This window comes from Heterocephalus glaber, unplaced genomic scaffold (assembly GCF_053883595.1).
Source record: "Heterocephalus glaber isolate CG9 unplaced genomic scaffold, H.glaber_assembly_v1.0 deba00001454, whole genome shotgun sequence".
Taxonomy (NCBI): domain Eukaryota; kingdom Metazoa; phylum Chordata; class Mammalia; order Rodentia; family Bathyergidae; genus Heterocephalus; species Heterocephalus glaber.
In genome coordinates this window covers 16,527,847-16,550,905 of record NW_028258303.1, presented here as the reverse complement: position 1 = coordinate 16,550,905, position 23,059 = coordinate 16,527,847, and the positions used below count along the sequence as shown (strand labels likewise).

General features: G+C 34.2%; 1 protein-coding gene and 1 long non-coding RNA gene across 3 annotated transcripts in view; one reads left to right on the top strand and one right to left on the bottom strand.

Moving 5' to 3' along the window:
- Cfap299 (cilia and flagella associated protein 299) overlaps positions 1-23,059 on the bottom strand; it is a 595,444-nt gene that overhangs the window by 380,522 nt on the left and 191,863 nt on the right. For both annotated transcript variants that reach the window (XM_021260977.2, XM_004847996.4), the window contains exon 3: positions 11,580-11,670. In XM_021260977.2, coding sequence (XP_021116636.1) covers positions 11,580-11,670 — 91 coding nt within the window. The remainder of the gene's footprint in view (positions 1-11,579; positions 11,671-23,059) is intronic.
- On the top strand, positions 7,601-21,229 carry LOC147827157 (uncharacterized). The gene is made up of 3 exons (XR_015452906.1): positions 7,601-7,748; positions 16,477-16,616; positions 21,145-21,229. It is a non-coding gene; the product is annotated as an uncharacterized LOC147827157 (long non-coding RNA).

The window sequence follows — 23,059 nt, the reverse complement described above, 5'->3', positions numbered from 1 at the left end:
CTTTATAAAATAAATGCTTACTCATTTATTCCTTTTTGTTTGCACTGAGCTACATCCTGAGCCATTTATTTTAAAAATTTTTTACAGATAATGTCCTTAAATTGTGAAGTAGCTAAGCTAGGCTACAACTTGTGATCCTCCTGCCTCAGCCACTCAGAGTGCTGGGATTATGGATGTGTGCCACTGAATCTGGCTTTGCTCTTATTAAAATGAATGAATTCATGTCTTTAATTTTCTCCTTAGAATACATTAGCTGTATTCGTTAAGTACTAATATGATATACTTTTATTTTCATTTACCTAAAAATATTTTGTAAAATTTATTGTGATTTATTCCTTAGAATATAATTATTGTGTATATCTTTCTCCTTTTGATTTTTAAATTTATATTAATTGTACTAGGGCCACACAAAATGTGCATGTATGTAATTCCCTTAACATTTATTCTTTCTTTTCAAGTGTCATCAGTTTTGTACAGAAGCCCACTTGAAAAGTAAGTGTATAGTATATACAGTATTCTAACTGCTTAATCTACTCATTGCTAAAAGTTATGTTAAAATCTTTTACTATGACTGTGGAGTTGTTCAATAGTACTTGCAAGCCTGTAAAACTGTATTTATACACTTTTATAGCAAGTATTATGGTGCATATAATGGCATCATTATTATATCTTCCTTATAAAACATTTGTTTCATAGCCATGTAATGTTGATCTTTAGCTCCATGAACATATTTTGCCTTAACTTCATCTTTGTTTCATGTTAATATTGCTGTATTAACATTCTTTTATGGGATTTTCTATTCATTTCTTTCTTTTTTTTTTTTTTTTTGGTACCGGGGATAGAACTTGGGTCCTTGCACTTGCAAGGCAGGCAGCGGAACCACTGAGCTATTCATTTCTTTCTTGTTGAGTGTTTCTTTTATTAGACGTGTTTAAAGGAGTAAACATATAAATAGGTATGCATCTATCTTCCTTTGTGTGAATTAGTTTTATGTGTATGCACATGATGTATGCCTCTCTGTTATATATTTGTGTATACATTCATAAGAGATGGAGACAGAAAGAGAGAGAATAAATGTAGAGAAACACACACATCTACACTACCAGAGTTCTGTAGTGGATGTTGGGGGCATACAACCTAGATTTGGGTTTTGGATTGCAGTTTGGGCCCTCATCTATGAAAGGTTCACCATCACTCTCCAAGATCCCCTTTCCCAAGTAGGTGTACCCATCTTCAGACCTGACAAGTGTTACCAGTTAATGGTTTGCACCTGCACTCTTTCAAAAGGACTGTGGTACTTTCTCCACCCATCTTGTGACAGTTTGTGATTAATGTTAGAGAGAGAAAGGGGGATTGAAAATGTATACAAATGTGTTCCTTTTGCCTTAAGGTAGAACAAGCTTTGTCACAGTTCATATTCTAAAGCTTCATGTATCATCAGACTGAGATTAGTTTCGCATTGAAGCCAGAACTCTCCCTAGCTTCTTTCTCTGTAATATGATGCATTCCTCTACAAGTTTTGGTCGAGGGAACTTTCCCAATAAATCACTTGCACTAAATCTACATCCTAGGCTCTGCTTCTAGGGAACCTAACCTAATAGTATTTGTAATTTAGCAAACACCAATTAAGTGTTAGGCGTAAGTGTGCTTTGTATATGACATAATTTTATTCTACAAATGTCTCAGCAGAGTGAAAATTATCCCACATTATGGGTAGGGAAAGTCAAGCTGTATAAAGTTGAAGAGTGTGTTTTTAGCTTGTAATAAGTGGTACATTCTAGAATCCAACTCAGATAAAATGGCTCCAAAACCCTTATCCTTTCCTCTGTGCCACACTGTCCATATATCATATTTTTATCCAGGAACATATACAGTTTTTCTGGTGAAATGGAAATTGATATACATTTTATTTTCCAAACATTGATGTAATTTGTTTAAAATAAAGGTAGTATTTTGTGAGTTATATAATATATATACATAAGGGCTTACTAGTGGACAAGGATGGACCCATTAAGAAGGAAATAAACATCTATATAATACCTTCATTTTCCTGAAAGGGAACATTTAATGGAAGTTGGAATATAGCAAGAAAGGAAAAGGCCATGTCAGCACAAGATTATTGGTCTTATACAACACATTCTTATATTGCATGAAGGTTTCAACATAGGAAGTGTGCATATTAGGGACTAATTCATAGGCTTTCTGACTCAGGTACAGTGGTTTCTTTGAATGATTCTAAAGGAAAAGTTTTAAGCAGTATTTTGATATCAGCTTTAATAAAGCTTATTTCAAAGAAAAACTATTCAGCCATGTAACTGTTTATAGTCAACATGCAGTGGGAAAATAAGTGTTAACAGATCACACAGAGAATAACACATACCTTTCATTATTATCTTAATGAATCCCTGATTAAGTAGGAAACATTTTATTTTTGTTTTTGCCATTCCTAGTTTATTGCTCTCTGAAAAACAACACCCCCACCCATATTTTATAGACACTTTAAAGAGTTACATAATCCCATTATCCTATTACATTAGACACACCGTAGAAAAGCCCTGTGTCTCACCCATTTCTTTATGGCAAATAGTAAAGTGGTTTTGTGTTATTTATTTATTTATTTATTTATTTATTTTTGGTTTCCTATAACACCAAAAAAATCCAATAAGTCATTTTTAAAAAAATATTCTAATTACCATTGTATCTTGCCAAAGTTCAACAATCTTTACATTCCAAATAAAATCTATAGGCAAGTGATTGTCTCAGAGAACACTTTCAACCATCTTTTCTAAGGAAAAGTTCAAACATATTTAATGCTGTCCCTAAAAATGAAAGTTTTGCATATTTTCTACTTTTGTACATTAGTCACAATTCTAGATTTAGAAGTTATAACTCTAATTAAGAAATCATATTATTTATTGAATAGTTATCATGTTTCATGCAATATGCTAATTGTTTAATCTACATTTTCCTTTCATTATTCCACCAGTTTTAAGATGAGGGTATTCCTTTAAACCTTGCCTTCCAGAGCAGGACACTGTGGCTTTGAAAATTCAAGAAGTTTCCTAATTTGTAGATTTTCCTGACCCAGGGAAACATTTTACAATCTATAGTCCTGGGTGAATAGTGAAGATAGAATTTGAGTCTAGTTACTGTCAACCTCCAACTTCTATATTTTATTATCTGAACTATACCAAATCTCCCAAAGTCAGTATCATACTTATCTTCCTGTTGTTAAAATTATCATAAACTGCTCACTCCCCATCAAATCTCCCCAATAAAAACATGTGAATAGTCCTCTACAATTCTCTCTTTCCTAATGCAAAATAAAGCACATAGGTACTAGGGGTATAGTTCAGTGGTAATGCTCATGCTTAGCATGTGTGAGACTCTGAGTTCAAGCCCCAGCACAAAACAAACAGAAAAACAAACAACACAAACATATTGTACATGTTGCAGATATCATTTCCTAATTACTACTCAGATTCATCTTTTCCAACTATTCATTTTCACCTTTATTCCACCTTTTCATTCTCTACTATCTGAACTGTTACAGTGACCTCTCTCAGTGGACCTCCCTGCTTCATAGTTCATCTTTCACACTCACAGACACATATATCCGCATACTGAATAGCTGACCCCGTTAAACACTTGTTGAAATTCTTTCAAGGATGTACATCATCCTTGGGCCACTTTTCATGCAGTAACAGACCTCTTAGGTCTGGCTATTGCTCACCACTTCAGCTTCCTTGCCTCCTAATCCACATTTACTTGAGCGACATTTACAAAGTAGAATTGACTAGGTTTGCTAGCCAACTGAATGTGAGATCTCAGGAGTGGAAGAGGCTAAGAAAATTGGTTGAGTTGTTGATTAAATTTAAATATGGGATGTGTAGTAAAATTTGGATAAATCTTAAGAGTTTGGTTCTTTTAACTAACTACCTGCTAATGAAACAACATTTTATTTTGAAATAACTAAAGTTTTATTGTAACTGACCAACAATAATTCTCTAAATATTTATGGGAGCAATGTTTTATTTTGATACATGTATACATTGTGGAATGATTAAATGATGCTGATTAGCATATCCATCACCTCAAATACTCACATCTACTTTTGACAAAGATAATTCAAATTCAGCATGTCCACAGCCAAGCACATGATCTCTGTTTCCAATTCCAGATCCTTCAGTGGACTGGATCTCAAAGAGCAGCAGCAGTATTTAAGCAGCTATGAAAGCCAGAGTTATCTATGGTCTTCTTTTGTCTCCAAATTCTTCTTTGGCCATATTCTGTAACCACATTTTGCCAAATTTACATGCTAAATAATGCTCACTCACTTCTGTTCCCTCTCATCTCCCCAATCCCAGCTACCATCTCATCTTCTCTTACCTGATCTTACAATGCATCTACTAATAGCTGCTCTATCCTGTCTATCATGTGTTCTCTATTCTTAAGGCATACTGAATTAGTCAGCTTTCTTGCTGCTGGGGCAAAACCCAGAAACTTACAACTTAGAGGAGGAGGAGAAGCTTATTTGGCTCACAGTCTCAGAGGTTTCAGTCCATGCTTGGCTAGCTCCAGGGTGATAACATTATGGCAGAAGGGTGAGCTGGAACAAAGCTGCCCACTTCATGGCAGCTGAGAAGCAGAGCACAGGGGAAGAGGGCCAGCAAGAGATGTACCCTCCAAATCAGCCTACCTCCAACTGGACCTAACAGCACATGCAGCTGTGAACACCAGTGAGTTAACTCTCTCTCAGGGCCTCTAATCCAGGCACATTAACAATTAAGATTAACTTGCACATATACTGATGTTTTCTACTTGAATCACTTATCTCTTAAGAATTCTTAAATCTGAAATACCTGAAGCACAAGATCACAGCACTTTCAAATATGGATGGCTCAGAGTTAAAGAAAATTAAATAGCTATATTAGTAGGAAAAAAAATACTCTTTGTGCCTGTCATTTGAAGCACAACACAATTAATTAAAATCCTTTTAGATATAGTTGTACATGAATATAAATTTCAAAGTTTTATCTTAACTAAATACTTAAAACACCATAGTGATTTTAAAGAATATTTTGTAAAAGATGCATGTTTTTCTATATGTGCTTACATATACACGTGTGTATATACAAATAACATACACATACAGTTGACACACATACACATATATATGAAATTAGAAGGCATTTGGGAGATTTATATTAATTCTTAAATCAAATAACCTCTGTTTAACAGTTGTGGGAAACTAGCCCACCGGGCCATCATGTATCAAACCGCCTGAGTTAAGTTTTTGTTTCCCGCTTCCCGCCTAATTTGAGTTTCCCGCCTAGGTTAAGTTTGAACTTCCCGCCTGAGTAACGCTTCCCGCCTAAGTTTAAGTTTCAGTTTCCCGCTTTCAAAAGTAGGATCCTCCCGCCCTCTGCCTAGCGATTCGCCAATGCCTCTCCTCGTTCCCTCCCCCCATCCCTTCCCTATATAAACTCTAGCTAGCCCAGCAATAAACTTGATCAGAAGCCTGTCTTGTCTCCGTCTCTTGTGTCTCTTGTCCCTCCATTCTCACTCCCCCTCTAGGGTCTCCGTTGACTGTCCCGCGGGACGAGACAAACAGTTTTTTTTAAGAAAGGATTTATCTAAACTATAACTATGCCACTATCATCTAAACTATCGAATCATTGAAAGCTTTAAAGAAAGCATAATATTTAAGAATTTTTATTATTTTAGTAACAGTTATATAAACTGTTAATTTTCCTAAAACATTATTCCTTCCCAGGACATAGTCACACGCAACATGAAGCAATTGCAGTAAATATCATTTGAACCCTGGGATCATCAAACTTAAAAATAAAATCAAGAATTGCGAGTCTTGTAGAGCAAGACTAATTATCTACTGTTTTAGTGACATTTAAAAAAAATTACCCCCAGAAGACTGCTATGGAGTTAGTACTTCAAGTCTTGTTAGGCCATGCAGGTCAACTAAGTCAATTCATAAACTGTGCAGTGTGTACTTTCCATAACGTGAAGCAAAGGGTAGCAAAACTGGCTAAACAACGGAATTCTCCTTCATTTTACATCTAACATTATGTAGAAAAAACTTAATGCTTAGGGATAGTTATTTCCCTTGGAGAATTCTTTTTTGTTTCAGTACCAGGGATGGAACTCAGGACCTTGTGGTTGTGAGGCAGGAGCGGTGCCACTGAGCTAAATTCCCAGCTCTCCTTGGGGAATTGTGATTATCTGACTACATGTAACTGCACATCTCCCAAAACTGATAGGTAATTTTTCTGACAGTGAATTAAAACAATTTCAAATCTCATGACTATTGTATATTTTATAGAACTACCTTAAAAATCCTGTCCATTCATTAAATGGCTTTTAAGTAAGCTTATGATCCTAATAATTAGATCTCTCAAAAATATTCTATGGTAAATATATTATTTGTTATAAGGTCATTTGAGATCTGTTGTAAGACAAAATAAGGAATTTGAAAAGCAAGCTTTCAGTGCCTCCCTTGATATGATGGTATGTATTCCACCAATTATAATAATATTACAAATTCAAAGGCCCAAACAAAAGGCCACGGTTTTTTTCCATAGTCACTTACCTGTAAGTCTGACAAGATTCTAATTTTCAAACAGTGAATATCCAACCAACATTACAAGAACTTCTCCAGAACCATTACATTCTGTATCCCATGTACCATTTATATGCATCTCTCTAATGTATCATTCCTATCAACATAAAACATAACTTAATATTAGTCATTAAAAAAAAAAAACTCCCTTTACTACACCATCAATATTCTCCTCTCTACTGTATCGTACACATTAGCACAAAACATGGGTTATTATTACCCAACCTCAAACAAGACAAAACTCCCTAGATTTCAGGCCCAGCATCAGCTGTCACTCAATGTCTATGGTCCACTTCACCTCAAAAATTCTCAACAATATTTATTTATCTTCATCTTCATTTATTTACCATTTTCTTTTCTCAGTCTACTCCAATGAGATTATGCCCACACCTTTCTACTAAAAATACCCTCACCCAGGTAACCAATAACATTTATTATCAAGTCAAAAACAACAGCAAATAAATTTAGCATCTGTTGTGAGTTGAATTATGCCCCTCAAGAAAATGTATTGAAGTCTTAAATCCTGGTACTTGTGAATGTAACTTTATTTGGAAAGAGTCTTTAGATGTGATGAAGATGTACAAAAATTAAGTCACATTCATTTAGGGTGACCCCGAATCCAGTGTTACTGGTATGTTTATGTTAACAACAACAATGATGACAAACAGTAAACACAGATGCAGCAAAACACACAGAAGAATTACATGCTGACAGAGGCAGAGATTAGTGTGACGTATCTTCAAACTAAAGAAAGCCAAAGATTGTCAGCAGCTCTGGCTACTCTACCTGATTTCTGCCTAGTAAGCTCTTGTAAGTACACAATTTTACGTACCATTTAGAATCCAAGGATCTTCAGCTTGCATCTATGGACTGCATATGGTCCTGGACAACTCATAATGTGATCCTCTGGGTTCAGAAAATTTATCATTACTATGTGATTTTTAGCATGTTTTTCATGACTCAATTGTGAGATACTCCACCATGGACTGTAATGTAACAATGGAGTGCTGTGCAGGAGAGGGCCCAGGGCAATGCTAACTCAGATTCCTGAACCTATCTCACAGTTGTTAGAACTGCGAGTATCAGACATCACTTGAACTTGAGGAAATTGGTGAGTAAAACGCAATTACCAATCTTAGCATTTCACCAACTCACTTGTGTGCCTGTGTAGACATGCAGAGATACAAGTTTTATTAATTATTAAACTGGAGCTTTTATTTTTCCTAAAATAATTTTATAAGTTCAAATATAAAACATAAAGGAAATTCTGTTACTTATATTCATTAACTCCATATTTCACATGAGGCCCAAGACAATCACTCTTCAATGTGGCCCAAGCAAATCAAAGGATTGGATGCCCAGGATTTAGATATTAATAATTTTCAGATTTATAATTCTGTCCATGACATCTCTCTCAAGTTCCAAACCAACAAATCTAAATAATAATCAACTTCTCTATTTAGATACACAATAGACATCACAAAATTATTACTATTGAAAGTGAACCATCTTATTGATTCTGGAAGTAGCACATTTGTGGAGTTCACCTGTCACAGTATATGACACCAGCATCCACTCAGTTTCTCAAGCCAAAAATCTAAAAGCCATGTTAATTTCAATTGTCTTTAATATTTTACATCCCATCCATTGATGATTCCTGCCTGCTTTTCTCTGAAAACACAGAGATGATTTAAGTAACTTCAGTTCATCTTCAACTGGTATTACTTTGTTGTGAGAGCTACTTTTCTTGAAGGTTTAGTAAAAGACCACTAACTTACGTTCTTCTAGGGACGTCTCTCCCTTCCAAATGCTTACCAGTGCAGGGGACTTCTCCTTCTGAACACTGCACCTAAATTCTTCATTTCATTCAAATCCCAATATAACTCACCTCCTCAATCAGTTTCCTTTACATAGTAGCTAAAGGAACCAACCAGCGTAGTCAAACTCTATTCAGTTTTCTATGTTATGGTCTTCATAGTATCTATTCAAAGTTGGTCAATTATGACACTTTTATTTTGACACACTTATTTTTACTTCATCTTTCTAAAATATCAGCTATTTATGTTCATGAGCTCTGTAGCACTCTAGTATCTCAGTGACTAGAACCATTTTAGGATCAAGCAGGTACATGAGAAATTTGTATTGACTATTTAGAAAATGAGTGAGAATCAAGAAAGTGAAAACAGACATATAATTTAGGAGGATGTTGCAATTCATTTAAGATATAATGGCAGTATCTATTATTCATTTTGATCCTCATTTACACTTTCACTTTTTCACACCACAGAAACTTCAGTATTTACACATGTGTCCTATTTATTTCACTTAAGAGTAATGGCCTCAATGTGCATCCATTTAGCTATAAATGTAAATGTCTCTAGTTTCTCATTCTTTGTAGCTGAATAGTACTCCATTTTATAAATAAAAACACATTTTCTTTATCAGTCACCAGTTGATGGGCAATTGGGCTGTTTCCCAGTTTTAGCTGTTACAAACTGTGCCACTATAAACATGGGTGCATGTGAAATAGGGATAAAAGGTCTGAAAAGGAAGGGGAAGGGGAAGTGGGAGGGGTTGAGGAAAGGAAAGAAGAGAAAGAAAGAAATATGAGAAAAGAAAAAAATGGAAACAAAGTATTTGTAAATAGGGAGAGACGGAGAGGTTGAAGAGAGGGCAGGGGAATGGGGAAAAAAAATAAGAACCAAGATATATCACGTAAAGGTACAAATTCCCAATGATGAATGTCACCATATTTTATAGCTAAAATGTACCAATAAACTTAATGAATAAAAAATACAGGAGAAAAAGATATAATGCCAGTTTTATAAGTGAATTGCCGTAACATAGTTAAGAGAACTTAGCACTTCATTCAACAGCAATGAGAGAAACAAAAAGAAACTGTAATAATCGATGTACTTTTGACCTGAGTAAATGGGTGGATGGCTCATTGTCAAAAGAGGTGCCATTGGGTATGTTAAGGAACATACTGTTAAGAGAAATTGCACTGTGGTGATTAAAAAAGAGGCTCAGGGTCTCTAGAGCTGTTTGTGCTTGTTGGTTCTATTTTCTAAACATGGACCATTTTTCTCAACCCTAAAGAATCTGACTTCCACTTTTACTATGAATAGAATTTGTTCCTGTCAACTTTTTTTAAGCCAATCGACATGGAGCCAAACACAATGTTTGTTTTTTCAGTCCTTATCTTGCTTGACCATTGAGGAGCATTTGCCCTTCTAGAAAAATTAGTCAGCTTTCTGCTCACTGAGGACAATATTCCACATTCACAATTTAAAGAAGTTTAATTTGGTTCATAGTTTGGGAGATTCAGTCCATGGTCAGCTGGCTACAAGGCAGGAACATCATGGTTCCTGAAGAAGGTGTGGTAGAGCAAAGCTGCTCAGTTCATGGTGGGTGGGAAAAAGAACAGGGGAACAGTACTGGAGAGTAAGGGGCCAAGGACTAGATAAAACACCCAAGGTTACACCTCCATGACACACACAGGTACACTCAGAAGTGTGCTTTACTAATCCCTCAGCTCCCAAGTCAAGCAAGTTGACACTTTACCTTGCCACTGTCCTTATCATAGATTCCTGTGATGACACATCTTCCTGCCTTTTTTTCACTTTTCCAGCTGCTCTTTCTAGTAACAACTGGATAAATTCCTAACTTTTCTGTTGTGATTTACAAGGCCTTCCAGAGTCTACTCTTTCCTATTTTCACCCTTGCCATTTAAATGTCTTTCAGTCTACTTCCTCTAAGAGTTTTCCCCCTATTTCACATTATTTTCTCTACCTCTCTTTTGAAGAACATTTTGTCTATTCATTTCAAATCTCCATTATTCAATTGGGTCTTTAAATCTGCAGGGGCTTAATTACTTTTAGTTCTTTATATATTCTAGATATTCATCCTTTGTCTGAGGCAAAGGCTGGCAAAACATTTTTCCAATTTTATAGATTTTTTTTCATTCTGTTAATGTTTTTTTCTGCTGTGCATAGGGCTTTTAATTTGATATGATCCCATTTGTTGATTCTTGATATTATTTCTTGTCCAATCAGAGTTTTGTTCAGAAAGTCTTTGCCTACATCTACATCTTCAAGAGTTTTACCTCTTTTTAATTCTAGAAGGTTAACATTTTGAATGCATGTGGAATTTTCAAGAGACTTGGTAGCAAATAATATTCCTCCTTTATTGAGAAAACATTTGTAAATAGACATCCTTATTCATACAGTTTTCTACAGCTCTAAATTTTTCATTACTTTAATTTTGATTATTTTTCTGTAAATCAGTCATTACCATTTCAGCATGAGTATTTGTCACTTTATTAAATTTTATTTGGAACATTTTAAGACATATGAAATCTATTATCACTAATATTATAATAACAAAGTGTGAAAGTAAATGTTCCAAATTTATTGGCAATCTTTACATATTTGATTTGGCACATATTTTTAAAAAGCAAAAGTATGTTCTTTTGTGTGATTCAAAATTATATCTTTCTAGAACGTGGTTTCTACCACAAGTTGTAAGGTAGGCCCATAAGGCAGCCTATGGAAGTATCTGCTAGGACTCCCATTAAATCAGCTGGAGAGGAGACAAAACTTGGTGATCAGTGAGGGGGCTATGAGGGGCACTAACAGGAGGTTGAACTAAAAGGAAGTAGGACTTTTTAACACAGGACTAGTTCACAGTTGAAGATGAACCATTTATAGCCATTTTCTTGTTGACAGATGTTGAGAATCCTAATTTTTTCACCACTTAGAAATTTCTACAGATGTAAATGGGAATGAAAAGAAACAAAATGCATCCATGTAATACATAAGTAACAGTCATATTTTATCCCTCATGAATCACCTTTTAGGAAAGATGTTAATGGTTATTTTTACAAATCTTAACAGTCCCTTTAGTGTATAAACTTTTAAGATTTCGGGTGAAGTGTACTCACGCTCACTTTCCCATTGCGATTGTCTTCTTCTCTCACAGCCAGGGCCTTCAGGAAATTATCTTGCAGGTCTTTACCAGCACTTGTCAGTGTTCTGTAAAAAGAAGGTCTTCAGTTATGTCATATAATAAATATACTTAAAGCACTGGGTCCAAAAATCATGCTTCTTTATACCAAGTGCCAAATTCCTTATAACATAGAAACAACGTGCAATCATTATGATCTACTAGATTCTTTGATTTAATTTCATGCAGTTATACAGTCTTTATTTGCAAATAATAGGAATCAAGTCTATAACTTCTACATATATGCATGTCGATACTCATGCCAGATATAATTAATTTCATTTATATGCCTCTTCTATTGTTATTGTCATGTCAAGAAGAGTCAACAAATTTTTATCCCTTACTTTCCACAAAAAACATTAAATTGTCAAATATGTGTAGTCATGCATGCCTATCTAGCTACTCAGGAAATCTAGGCAGGAAGATCACAAGTTCCAGGCAAGTCTGGAAACTTAACCAGACTCTGTCTCAAAAAACAAAAACAGTTCAGTGGCAGAGCCATTGGCTAGCATATGCAAGCTTCTGGGTTCAATCCCCAGTACTGTGCAAAAGAAAAAACAAACAAAAATTGTCTGTGACTTAAGTGTAATTTATTTGTTAATTTAAGGAAATGAAAATATTATATGCCTAAACCAATACAATTAGAGCATTAACTTCAGCTCTATGAAGAGAGGTAATGAAGACAAGAAAGGAAACTAGGTTGAGATATCTTTATTAGACAAAAGGAAGCATTAAGAATTCAAGGCAGACATGAAATTTTCAAGGAAACATCACAGAGATTTCAAGCACACAGAGCTACATAATGAAGAGAGTTCAAGAGTAGTTTGTGAAAGGAAAATTTTATCTGATCTGACTTAGAGCCACTGTAGAAAGAACAAAGGGGAAAGACTGGATTAGGAAATGCTTAGGCGGTAAAATCAAACTGGCAATTGCTTCTGGTGAAGAGTTCATAAGAAATCACTACAGGTATTTAAGAATTTATTTTTGTCAAAACATGAATCCTCCATATTATAATATATCCTAAGTACTATTCTAACACCAAATCTCCAAATTATGAAATTCATTTTGTCAGTTGCCTATTCAAAAAGCATGTTAACATCCAATTTGATCACAAACCCCATTCCACAACACAAAAGGCATCAAGTTAATACCAGTTTGCCATTCTTCAAGGTTATTTTCTATAAGATATATGTATATATTTGTGTACTTATAAAACTTACAAGGACTGATCAAACTATACAGTGAAAGTTTATTTATTTATTCATTCAATCACTTTAGTTTTTTGAGACAAGGTCTCATTATGTAGTTCAGGCTGGCCATGAACTCATTATGTATGCAGTCCAACCTTGTCTTGAACTCATAGTGATCCTCCTGCCTCAGCCTCCCAAATGCTGGGACCATGCCACCACACCTGGAAATATTTAAAAAATGGTTACAGTAAAAGAAAAATTGCTTTAATGTCCCCATAAAGTACTCACCCTTGCTTCAATCGCAATTATCCCATCATTATTGCCACTTTCTGAAGCTGTTCTGGAAGTTCTTTTTCATGAGTGTCTTTATGTAGTATGATCAAAAATAAAGTGACTGATCTTAAAAATATTACAGAGCTTCTTCATCCACTTTATTCAGTGGATCTGGTGTTGCATGAGTTTTGGCTATTCCCCCAGAGTCAACCATGAAAGACAAACGACCTGAATTGATTCAGGACATTGAGGCAGCCAGGACAACACAACTAAAGATACTTATGACAGACGACTTCCAGAACTTATTTAGAATGTGGCAAGAACAATGGGATGTGTGTGTTTGCAGCAAGGGGGGAGTATTTTGAAGGGAAATAATGGTAATATGTCTTTTACTGTAATGAAAATTTTATGATTTAAACATTCACTGTATATTTTCTCATACTTTATACATATCATAATTTGACTCATGAGTTGTTCATGAGTTGCTCATGCTCATTTTATGACATATTTTACAACTTACTGTTTTGTAGTTATTGTTGTTGCAAGGAATGTGCATGCAAACAATATTCAAAATTATCCCCAGATTTATCTGGCATAATATGCCAGAAAAATCAATTTCTAGGTACCATTCACTAATAAGGTAAGACAAGACACTCCAAATATTCTTCCTGGCCTAGCTGCCTTGCTAAAGGCTAAGGTTTTCAGCAAATATCTGGGCAAGTCAGGGAAAGGAAGCAAATTCTTACTGTACCTTGCTATGGAAGACATTGTTCTCCCTCCTCCTACTAAAATGGAAGCCTCCCTTTTCACCTGGGCATATAGCTGCCTGAAATAAAGAGTACTTTTCTTAACCTCTCTGAAGCTAGATATGACTGTATTACTAGCTTTTGCATGGTAAGATCCAAGTGAAAATGATATGCAAATTCTAGGAAATATATCTAAAAGGGGCTGGAGTACACCTTTCTTCCTTTAGCTATAATGCAATATGACTACAGTTCCAACTGTCATCTTGGACTCAGACTAAATGCCATTATTATGGAAAAACGAGAGAGAGAGAGAGAGAGAGAGAGACAGAAACAGGTTCCCTGATACCTTGGAGCACTAGCACAGCCTTGCTTGACACTACCTGGTCTTTTTCCATATGAGACTGAAAAGAATTTATGTTGTTTCAGCCACTCTGATTTGGGTTTTTCTATTATATTTAGCCACGCCTAATGCAAACACATAATTCACCATATGAACCTTGCATATCCTTCTGAAGAAGATGCTCTTCTATGATGGTTTGGTGATCAAATTGAACTTTAACCTTATTTGTAATATTCTAAAGATTTCCTATTGAAAAGAAAGATTTGTGTTATTATCTGTCTCTTTTTGTAGGACTCTTTTTGGTTTATGTCTTGTATTCTGAGTAATTACTTTGAAGATAACAATATACAGTGTAATAACTATTGTTATTCTCTTACTGAATATAACATTTGTTTTATTTTTTCATAAAAATAAAAATAAAATTATTTAAAATAGAGCTGGAACCTTTTAAACAGAAGCATGAAATAATGAATCTAAATAGAAATAAAACATGAGGCACTAATTTTTAATTCATACTCATCTTTCAATGATTAGTTTGAATCATCATATTTTCTGAGTGTGGATTTCATGGTAGTCTAAATAATCTTTAAGTCCCACAGCTGGTCCAAAGCTTGTGATTTAGATTGATCATATGGTATTAACAATCACCAAACACCATTAATATATAACCAGTCTAATACATGTGCCTATTATAAAAATAATACATAAGATCACACTGCTGCTTCTGTACTATTATTAAAGTGTTCCATGCAAAGATGAACATCATTTCCTACAAATTCTATAAGGAAGATAGAAGAATTTTTACTATATAAATTGGAACAAGGAGGATAAGCATTTTTGCCTCCAAAACTATTTTTAGCAGAGAAAAGGGTAACATAAGCAATTATTCTTAAACCATGCTACCTCTGAGTACTTGAAATTTCTTAGCAAGAGGAAATACTAGAAAAGAAAGTTAATATAGAATGTGTGGCAAGGAATTCTTAAATTTTTAACATGCCTTACTGTTATTTAACTAGGTTTACTTAACAGTCAGTGACCTGAGAAATCTGGTTTAAATAAATATTAAAAAGGAGTTACTTCCTCAAGAAGTGAAGTATGTCTGTTACAAAATCTTAAGGTTATAAGTTGTATAAAGGTAAATACTTCATCTTTCTTGTTTACACTCCACTGCACTCTCAAAGTGGGGTAAAAGTTACATGGATGAGTTATTTTTTACCAACTCTGTTTAATCATTAGCTAAAGGTATTTATATAATCCTACAGGAATGAATAAATGTAGTCTTAATCCTCAACAATTAAACTACTGGTTTTATAATTTAAGTATATTGTTTATGTATTGTATCACATATTTACATTATTAGGTTAACTAATAAAGAGGAAGAATAAATGACAAAAGAAAACTTTGTGAAACTTAGAATTTCATTTTCAAGATTTTTTGCTTGAGTTCACTTAACAATAAATTGTTTCACTAATATTTGTGACTTACTAGTTCTCTTAAAATTAAAAAAAAAGATTTTAAATGTATTATTGGGATTGTACTAATGAGCAACAATGATTGATCATTAAGATGTGTTCCAATAAGCAATTTCTGATACTGACAAATCAGGAATTAAATTTTATTTTAATTAGAATACATTTTGGGGTACTTTTTACTATTCTCTATGTTAGACATTTTGTAAACACTTTCAATTATTCTCAAACTAAGTCCTAAAGAAGGATGTTTTCATTTCGATTTTAGAGATGAAGTGAGTCTCAATGTGGTTAAATAACTTGGTTATAATCAGGTGGTATTCAGATTTTAGTTTAAATCTTACTGATATCAAGTCATTATTCCACTACACTGGAGCCTCAGAATACATCAAAGCCAAACTATCATAATATTCTTTCATCATGAAAGCACTAAGAATTCATTGGGGAGAAGAAATTTAAATTAGTAGGAGTGTATGTGAGTGAAGTAAGTGCAGCATGAAACCTTTATCTTGAGACCTTCACGGAAAGCTAATATGCACACTCATTCCAGTCTAGACTGGAATTCTGATCAATTACCCTATTCAGGGGTAGTTCTGAATTTTTCTTAAAAGTCAGTGAACTCGGACAAAAACTGCATTTCATATTTGTAGAATTTATATTCAACTCGTGAGCACTTGTTTAAATACACAATTCAATCTCTCCAAGCTTTAGTTCCTTAAAATGCTTTGTACATTCAATTTGGAAAAATTTAATGAAAAATAGTACATGACTAAAAGTGTCTTGTAGAAAATGCATAATAGTATCTTCTTTAAAACAGCAAACACCCATTACTGCAAACAACAACAACAGCAGCAACAACAACAACAACAACAACAACAAAACCCAGCAAACATTTATGAAAAAGCAGTTTTGAGAAATTGCTTTATGTCCCTTGGAGAAGCTTGCTTACAGATTATGGTACGTATTTCTATTCACAAATTTGATTGATTAAAATATATGATTTAGTTTACCACAATGTGTAGATTTTTGACAATTCATTAAAGAATTAAATATGGGAGTTTACCATATTTTGATGTAGGGCACCTATTACTCTATCACAAAGAGATGATCTTTATATATATTTTCTCCAGGAAAACATGATAAAAGTACATGTGCAAGAAATTCTAGCAGGATTCTCATAGTACACCCAAATAAGAAAATATATATATATATATATTAAATTTTCATATATATATAAAATTTAATGGAAATGAAGAAGGTAAACCCTTTTTGCTTTGTTCTCCATATAAATTAGGAGAGAAAAAAATCCTACATTCCCTCAAATAAAATGTTTCTAAATATCTCTAATGACCTCTAAAAAAAACTACAGCCGGGGATTTAGCTCAGTGGTTCCGGTGCCTGCCTTGCAAGAGCAACGTCCCGAGTTTGACCCAAGAAAGAAAGAAAGAAAGAAAGAAAGAAAGAAAGAAAGAAAGAAAGAAAGAAAGAAAGAAAGAAAGAAAGAAAGAAAGAAAGAAAGAAAGGAAGGAAGGAAGGAAGGAAGGAAGGAAGGAAGGAAGGAAGGAAGGAAGGGAAAACTATAGTATCTTGAAAAAAGATTGAAGAAGACATCAGAAAATGGAAAAACGTCCCCTGCTCCTGGATCAGCAAAATCAATATTGTCAAAATGACCAAACTCAGGGGCCAGGGATTTAGCTCAGTGGTTCCACCACTTGCCTCGCAAATGCAAGGACCTGAGTTCTATCCTCAGTACCAAAAAAAAAAAAAAAAAAAAGACCAAACTCCCCAAACTGTTATACAGATTCAATGCGGTCCCAATCAAAACAACAGCTGCATACTTTACAGATCTTGAAAAAACAATCCCCAAATTCACATGGAACCAAGAGACCCAGAATAGCAAAAGCAATTCGGGGCATTATAATGTTTGTGTAAACATTATATGCCGTAACAAGAGCTAAGATCAATAATATTAACAAGAATGAAAAGTGGGTTTCAGGAATTGGAAGAGGAGGGAAAGAGAGGGAAGGAAAGGGAAAGGGATTAAAAAAGAAAAAGAGGGCCAGAGATTTAGCTCCATGGTTCCAATGCCTGCCTCACAAGCACAAGGACCCGAGTTTGATCCCTCGTACCAAAAAAAGAGAAAAAGAAACAAGCTGTGGTATGTACACATAAACACTCACCAAGGTGATTGTAAACTGCATGGATTGCAAACATGTACTAATGAAATTTAAAACCTTTAAAAAAATATCTCTAACAGTAAAACATTTTCACATTCTTTCCCTCAATGTATACTAAGTATTTGCTCCATTGCTAGTCACTTTGAGCTGCCATAATAAAATACCATATTATGACTAGTAGAAACTGATTTTAGCATAAGTCTAAAGGGTAGAAGTTTGAGATTTGAGTTCCATCATAGTTGCGTTCTGGTGAGGGCCATCTTCCTGGCTTTCAGCCTGTCTCCCATTTATTATGTCAGAGGGAGAAATACTAAACTCCTTGTTGTCTCCTTTTATAAGGGTACTAAATCCATCATCAGGGCCTCAGACAAATGACCTATCTAAACCAAATCACTAAAAGCCTCCTGTCCAATATCATCATAACGGGATTACGGTTTTTGACATACAACATCTGAGGGAACACACCTCAGTCCACAGTATGCTTTTTCTTGTGTAAGAACTAATTTTCTAAGTTTTATTTATTTTCTTGCCATATTCTGTCTACACTTCCTCATTACCACTTCCACACAACTTGGAACTACAAGTTTTCTTTAATTATGTGGGATAATTAACATGCTTTCGCCTTCTGACATATGCAGTATTGAGTTATTGAAGTTATCTACTCTGTCTCTCCAGCTCTCTTTAACAAGGTGGAAACAATTTCAAGGCAGATAAGCATAAAATTATTATGTTAGCCTTTCATTGCTATGACAAAATTTCTGGGGAAACAAACTTAAAGGAGGAAAGAGGAAAGATTTATTTTGGTGCATGGTTTCAGAGGTTTCAGTCCATGGTTGATTGGCTTCATTGGACAGAGCCTTAGGCAAGGCTGACACTGTGGGAGAGAAATCACATGAGACTGCTCATCAGAGGGAGGTGAGGGAACATGATCTACCTTTCAAAGGCATACCCCACCCTCAGTGACATAGTTCCTCCAAGTAAGCCCAGCTCCCAGTAGCAATTGAACAGTGAACACATCAACTGATCCACTGAAGAAGACAGCGCCCTCATGACATAATCACCTGTGTAGGCTCCACCTCTGAGCATTGCTACATTGGGAAATACAGCATTCAGTACATGAGTCTTTGGCAAGACACTTTACATTGCAACTATAACAATGAACCAAATTTAACAGACCATAAAGGTTTGCCTCAAGCAGAATGGAGATGAACTACCTGTTCCTTATCTTGATATGAATTTATATTAAAATAATATAAGTATGAAATATAGAAACCACACAGAAAAGCATAGAGCCTTGTAAGTTATTAAATTTATTGATTAAATATAGAACCCAATAAATTATTATAAACAATTTTTATAAGTAATCACGTAGGTCAAAAAATAGAAAAATTACTAGGAGTCCATGTTCACTCCTTCCTACTCACAACTGCATCTTACCTTTACCACCAGCTCAACTACTTTCTCACTTCCGTGATTTTCACTCCTATCATATTTCTTTCTCTCAGTCTGCAACTATCACAATCACACTCACTTGCATCATTTAAGTATGTACCTCTGAAAATATAATTTTATTTGTCTGGTCTTGATCTACAAATCAAATCACAAGTATATATTTGTAATATTTTATTTCTTTTTGTACCCCATATATGTTGATGCATGTATCTCTACCTCATTTTTATTGAATTTTTTGTATGAATATATATTTATTTATCCATTTTATTATTAAGATCTCAGAGCTTTGGTCTCATTTGGATCTACTACAAGCATGTTACTAGAATTTTTTGTGCATTTGTCCTAAGTATGGATTTCTCTAAGACCTATTGCTAGCAATAGAATAACTCAGTTATAGGATTGTCTGTAACTTCAAACTTACAAAATAATGCCAGCTGTTTCTAAATTTGTAGAAGCAATTTATACCACCACTGCCAGGCATGAAAGTTCCATTTGCTCCACAACATTGCTAACATATGTTATTTCAGAATTTTTAAAATACTAAGCAACCAAGTGTATGTGTACTGTGATCACATAGTCCTTTTAATTTTGCATTTCCCTGGATATTTTTACATCATATTGGCCAACTAAATTTCCTCTCATGTGAAATGCCCTTTTTAGTTGTCAACTTTCTGTTAAACTACTGATAATCTTATTGATTTGAAGTTCTTCATGCATTCTGGGTACTGTATTTTTCTTACACATGCACTGAAAATATATGTGTGTAGATCTTAATTTGAGTGTACACCAATATATCCAATTTTTCTTCTATTATTATTGACCTTTTGGTTTTAAAAAATCTTTCTTCACTCCATCAGTATGCTGCCTTATATAATGTTTTCAACTATAAATAAAAACTGATATGTTACTTTGGTCATGTATTAAATATCAACAAACACATAGGTCTGTTTCTAGCTTCTCCATTTTATTCCAGGATCTATCACCATGTCAATATCACATTCTCAATTACTGAGCATTTGTAATGCATTTTGGCTTTTGTTTGGATATTATTTGTTCTTGCAAAGGTTCATGTGTTAGAGGACTTGTCCCCAGGGTAGCAGTATTTAGAGGTGGTGGTGCCTTTAAGAAGTGGTGCCCAGTAGGAGGGCCTTAAGTCACTGGGGACACTGCCCTCCAGAAAGAATACTGTACTAAAGGCCTACAGGGAGTCTGGCCAGTTGTTCTAAAAGCTGAACCTGAACCCTCTCTGGCTTTTTTGAAAACTTAATCCCTTCCTCCCTCACACACTCTTGTCATTCACCCTGGAGCCCTTGCCAAAACATGACCTATCCTGTGTATATTTTATCCTATAAAATTGTGAGCTAAAGAAACCTCTTTGATCAAACTCGGATACTGGCACTTGCTAGGCAGGCGGTGGAACCACTGAGCTAAATCCCCTGCCCCCCTCTTTTCTTTATGAAGTTAGCCTTCAAGTATCTCATTATAGTGATGAATGATAAATTATATCATTTTGATGCCCAAAAGAGAAATCATATCCTTTGTTCTTCAAAACATTTTTTTGTGTTTCCATAAAATTTTTTCCGAATTCATGTGTCAATTTCCATTTTTAAAATTTGTTAAGATTTGTATTTGAATTTCCGGTTTGTAAAGAATAAGCGTCTGTATAATAATGTAGCTTTCAGTCACGAAAACAAAGATCTCATCACTTTCTTATGCTTTTTAAAAGATTTTTCAATAAGATTTTACAGTGTGCATTTTTAAGTCTTGAACATCTTTGTTAGATTTGCATCTAGAAATATGATATTGTTAATGTGGAAAGTTTCTTATTTCATTTTCTGTCTGTTTACTGTAAACAGAATAACATCCACACAGCATCCCAGAACATGGATACCAAATGACATCTGCAGACTGACTGGAAGTATGCAAATATCTCTAATAGGGTCTGGTGTGTTCATGTAATAATAATTGATCAAAATAATACATATGCATGTTTTATATTTTAGAAACAATCTTTTATTAGATTTTTTAAAATTTCACAACAACATCTTTCAAGTTGTTTTTGAATTACCTTACAATGAATTTGTATTTAAAACAAACACATTATATCTTTAAATTGATTTGCACTGATTAATAATAATGTATATTACATTTCAGTGGATTGTAGTTTACATTGTATTAAAATACTGTGAACTTTTAAAATACTGTAACATATATAGTTCATATTTCATAATTTTAAAGATAAATATAATCCTTTATTTCCTAGAATTTAAATAACATATGTGCCTAAATATATACAGAAAAATATATATATCCTAATATACATGTGAATATACTGAAATAGTATTTTTAAGGCAAAATTCTAATCAAAGAAAAAAAACTGATCACCAAACAAATTCAAATCCTCTTCTGAACATCAGTTCAGCAGGACAATCCACATTTAATGTCAGAGGGATAGTAGAAATAAATCCTATATGTGCTTTTTAGTCTCCTGTCTTTTCTTGTAAGCTATTTTTGGTGGCTCTCCATTTTATCTTAATTTAATTGAAACAATATTCTTTAGGAGTCAGGTGAGCTAAAATTACATTTAGTATAATTTAGCATTTTTTTCACTACATACTATGATTTCCATGGAATTTCCAGGAGGCCATCAATTTATATTCTAATAGCTTTCAGAAAAGAAAATTACTTGAGAAATTAGATTCATTTATTGTTAAGAATGAAAAGGATCAAATTTCTCTTGAGAAGAAAATGGAACTACTTTCCCCATTTTTTTCTGTTTGAGAGTTTTTAAATGATCAAATGTACAGTAAAGCTATCAGCATCCCTGGGAAATTTTTCAACTCTCCAAAACACACAAAAGTAAGAAGAGAAATGCTAAAATGTACAGTAGACAGCTGTTTCTTTTTATTTTCTATGTTGAGGAAAATCCAACTGGGAGTCCTAAAATCTGCGGTGTCTTAAATCAGTCAAATTCTACTTATCTTTGGAGGACAACTTTGCTTTCCTTTGAGGGGACAAAATGGATTGGTTTCTGTGTGAGAAAGTCTCTCTGAAGGTCTCCTTTTTGTACATTTAACAAGTTTCTCTAGTTAATTCTTAAACATGGTATGTTATAATGTTCTCATATTTTGAAGGGGGAAAAGTTGCTTCAAAAAGAAATAGATGTTCTTTGTATCTAAATGTTTTTTATTTTATTCCAAAAATTATATTAAAATGTAATTTTACTTTTACTCTCTTCTGGGAATGAGTTACATCTTTTATTCTGATTGAGAATGTACTTTTTGATCTTCTGGTTGTATTTAGACAAAAAAACATAGAAATTAAGGAAAAGTAACCTCTTATTTGCTATGCCCAATTCCACTGTATATCTGTTTGTAGAAATCCATCCTATTACTTCACCGAACACTAAGGTAAGTCGTGTGTAGCCCTTCAAGCAAATGAGGCATTAGAAAGCTATGAAGGTCTTGAGGCTCAATAACCTCATGTGTCAGGTATTGTGTGTATTTCTCTAATATTTGAAAGAGCCTAGATAAGGAGGTGGATATTTAATACAATGGAAATACAAAGGTCAACAACTCACCAGAGAAAATCAGGCCAAGTGGGAGCTCACATTGCAAATCTCAACAACTTCATGAGGTGGCAGAAAATATCATGCATCAGAAAATATCATGCATCAGGACTAGTGGACATTGCAATGCTCATAGCAGAATAGAGTGTGGAAGGGGATAAGACTGTATGACAGGATAGGATTTCGGTGTGGGACTTTGGAGA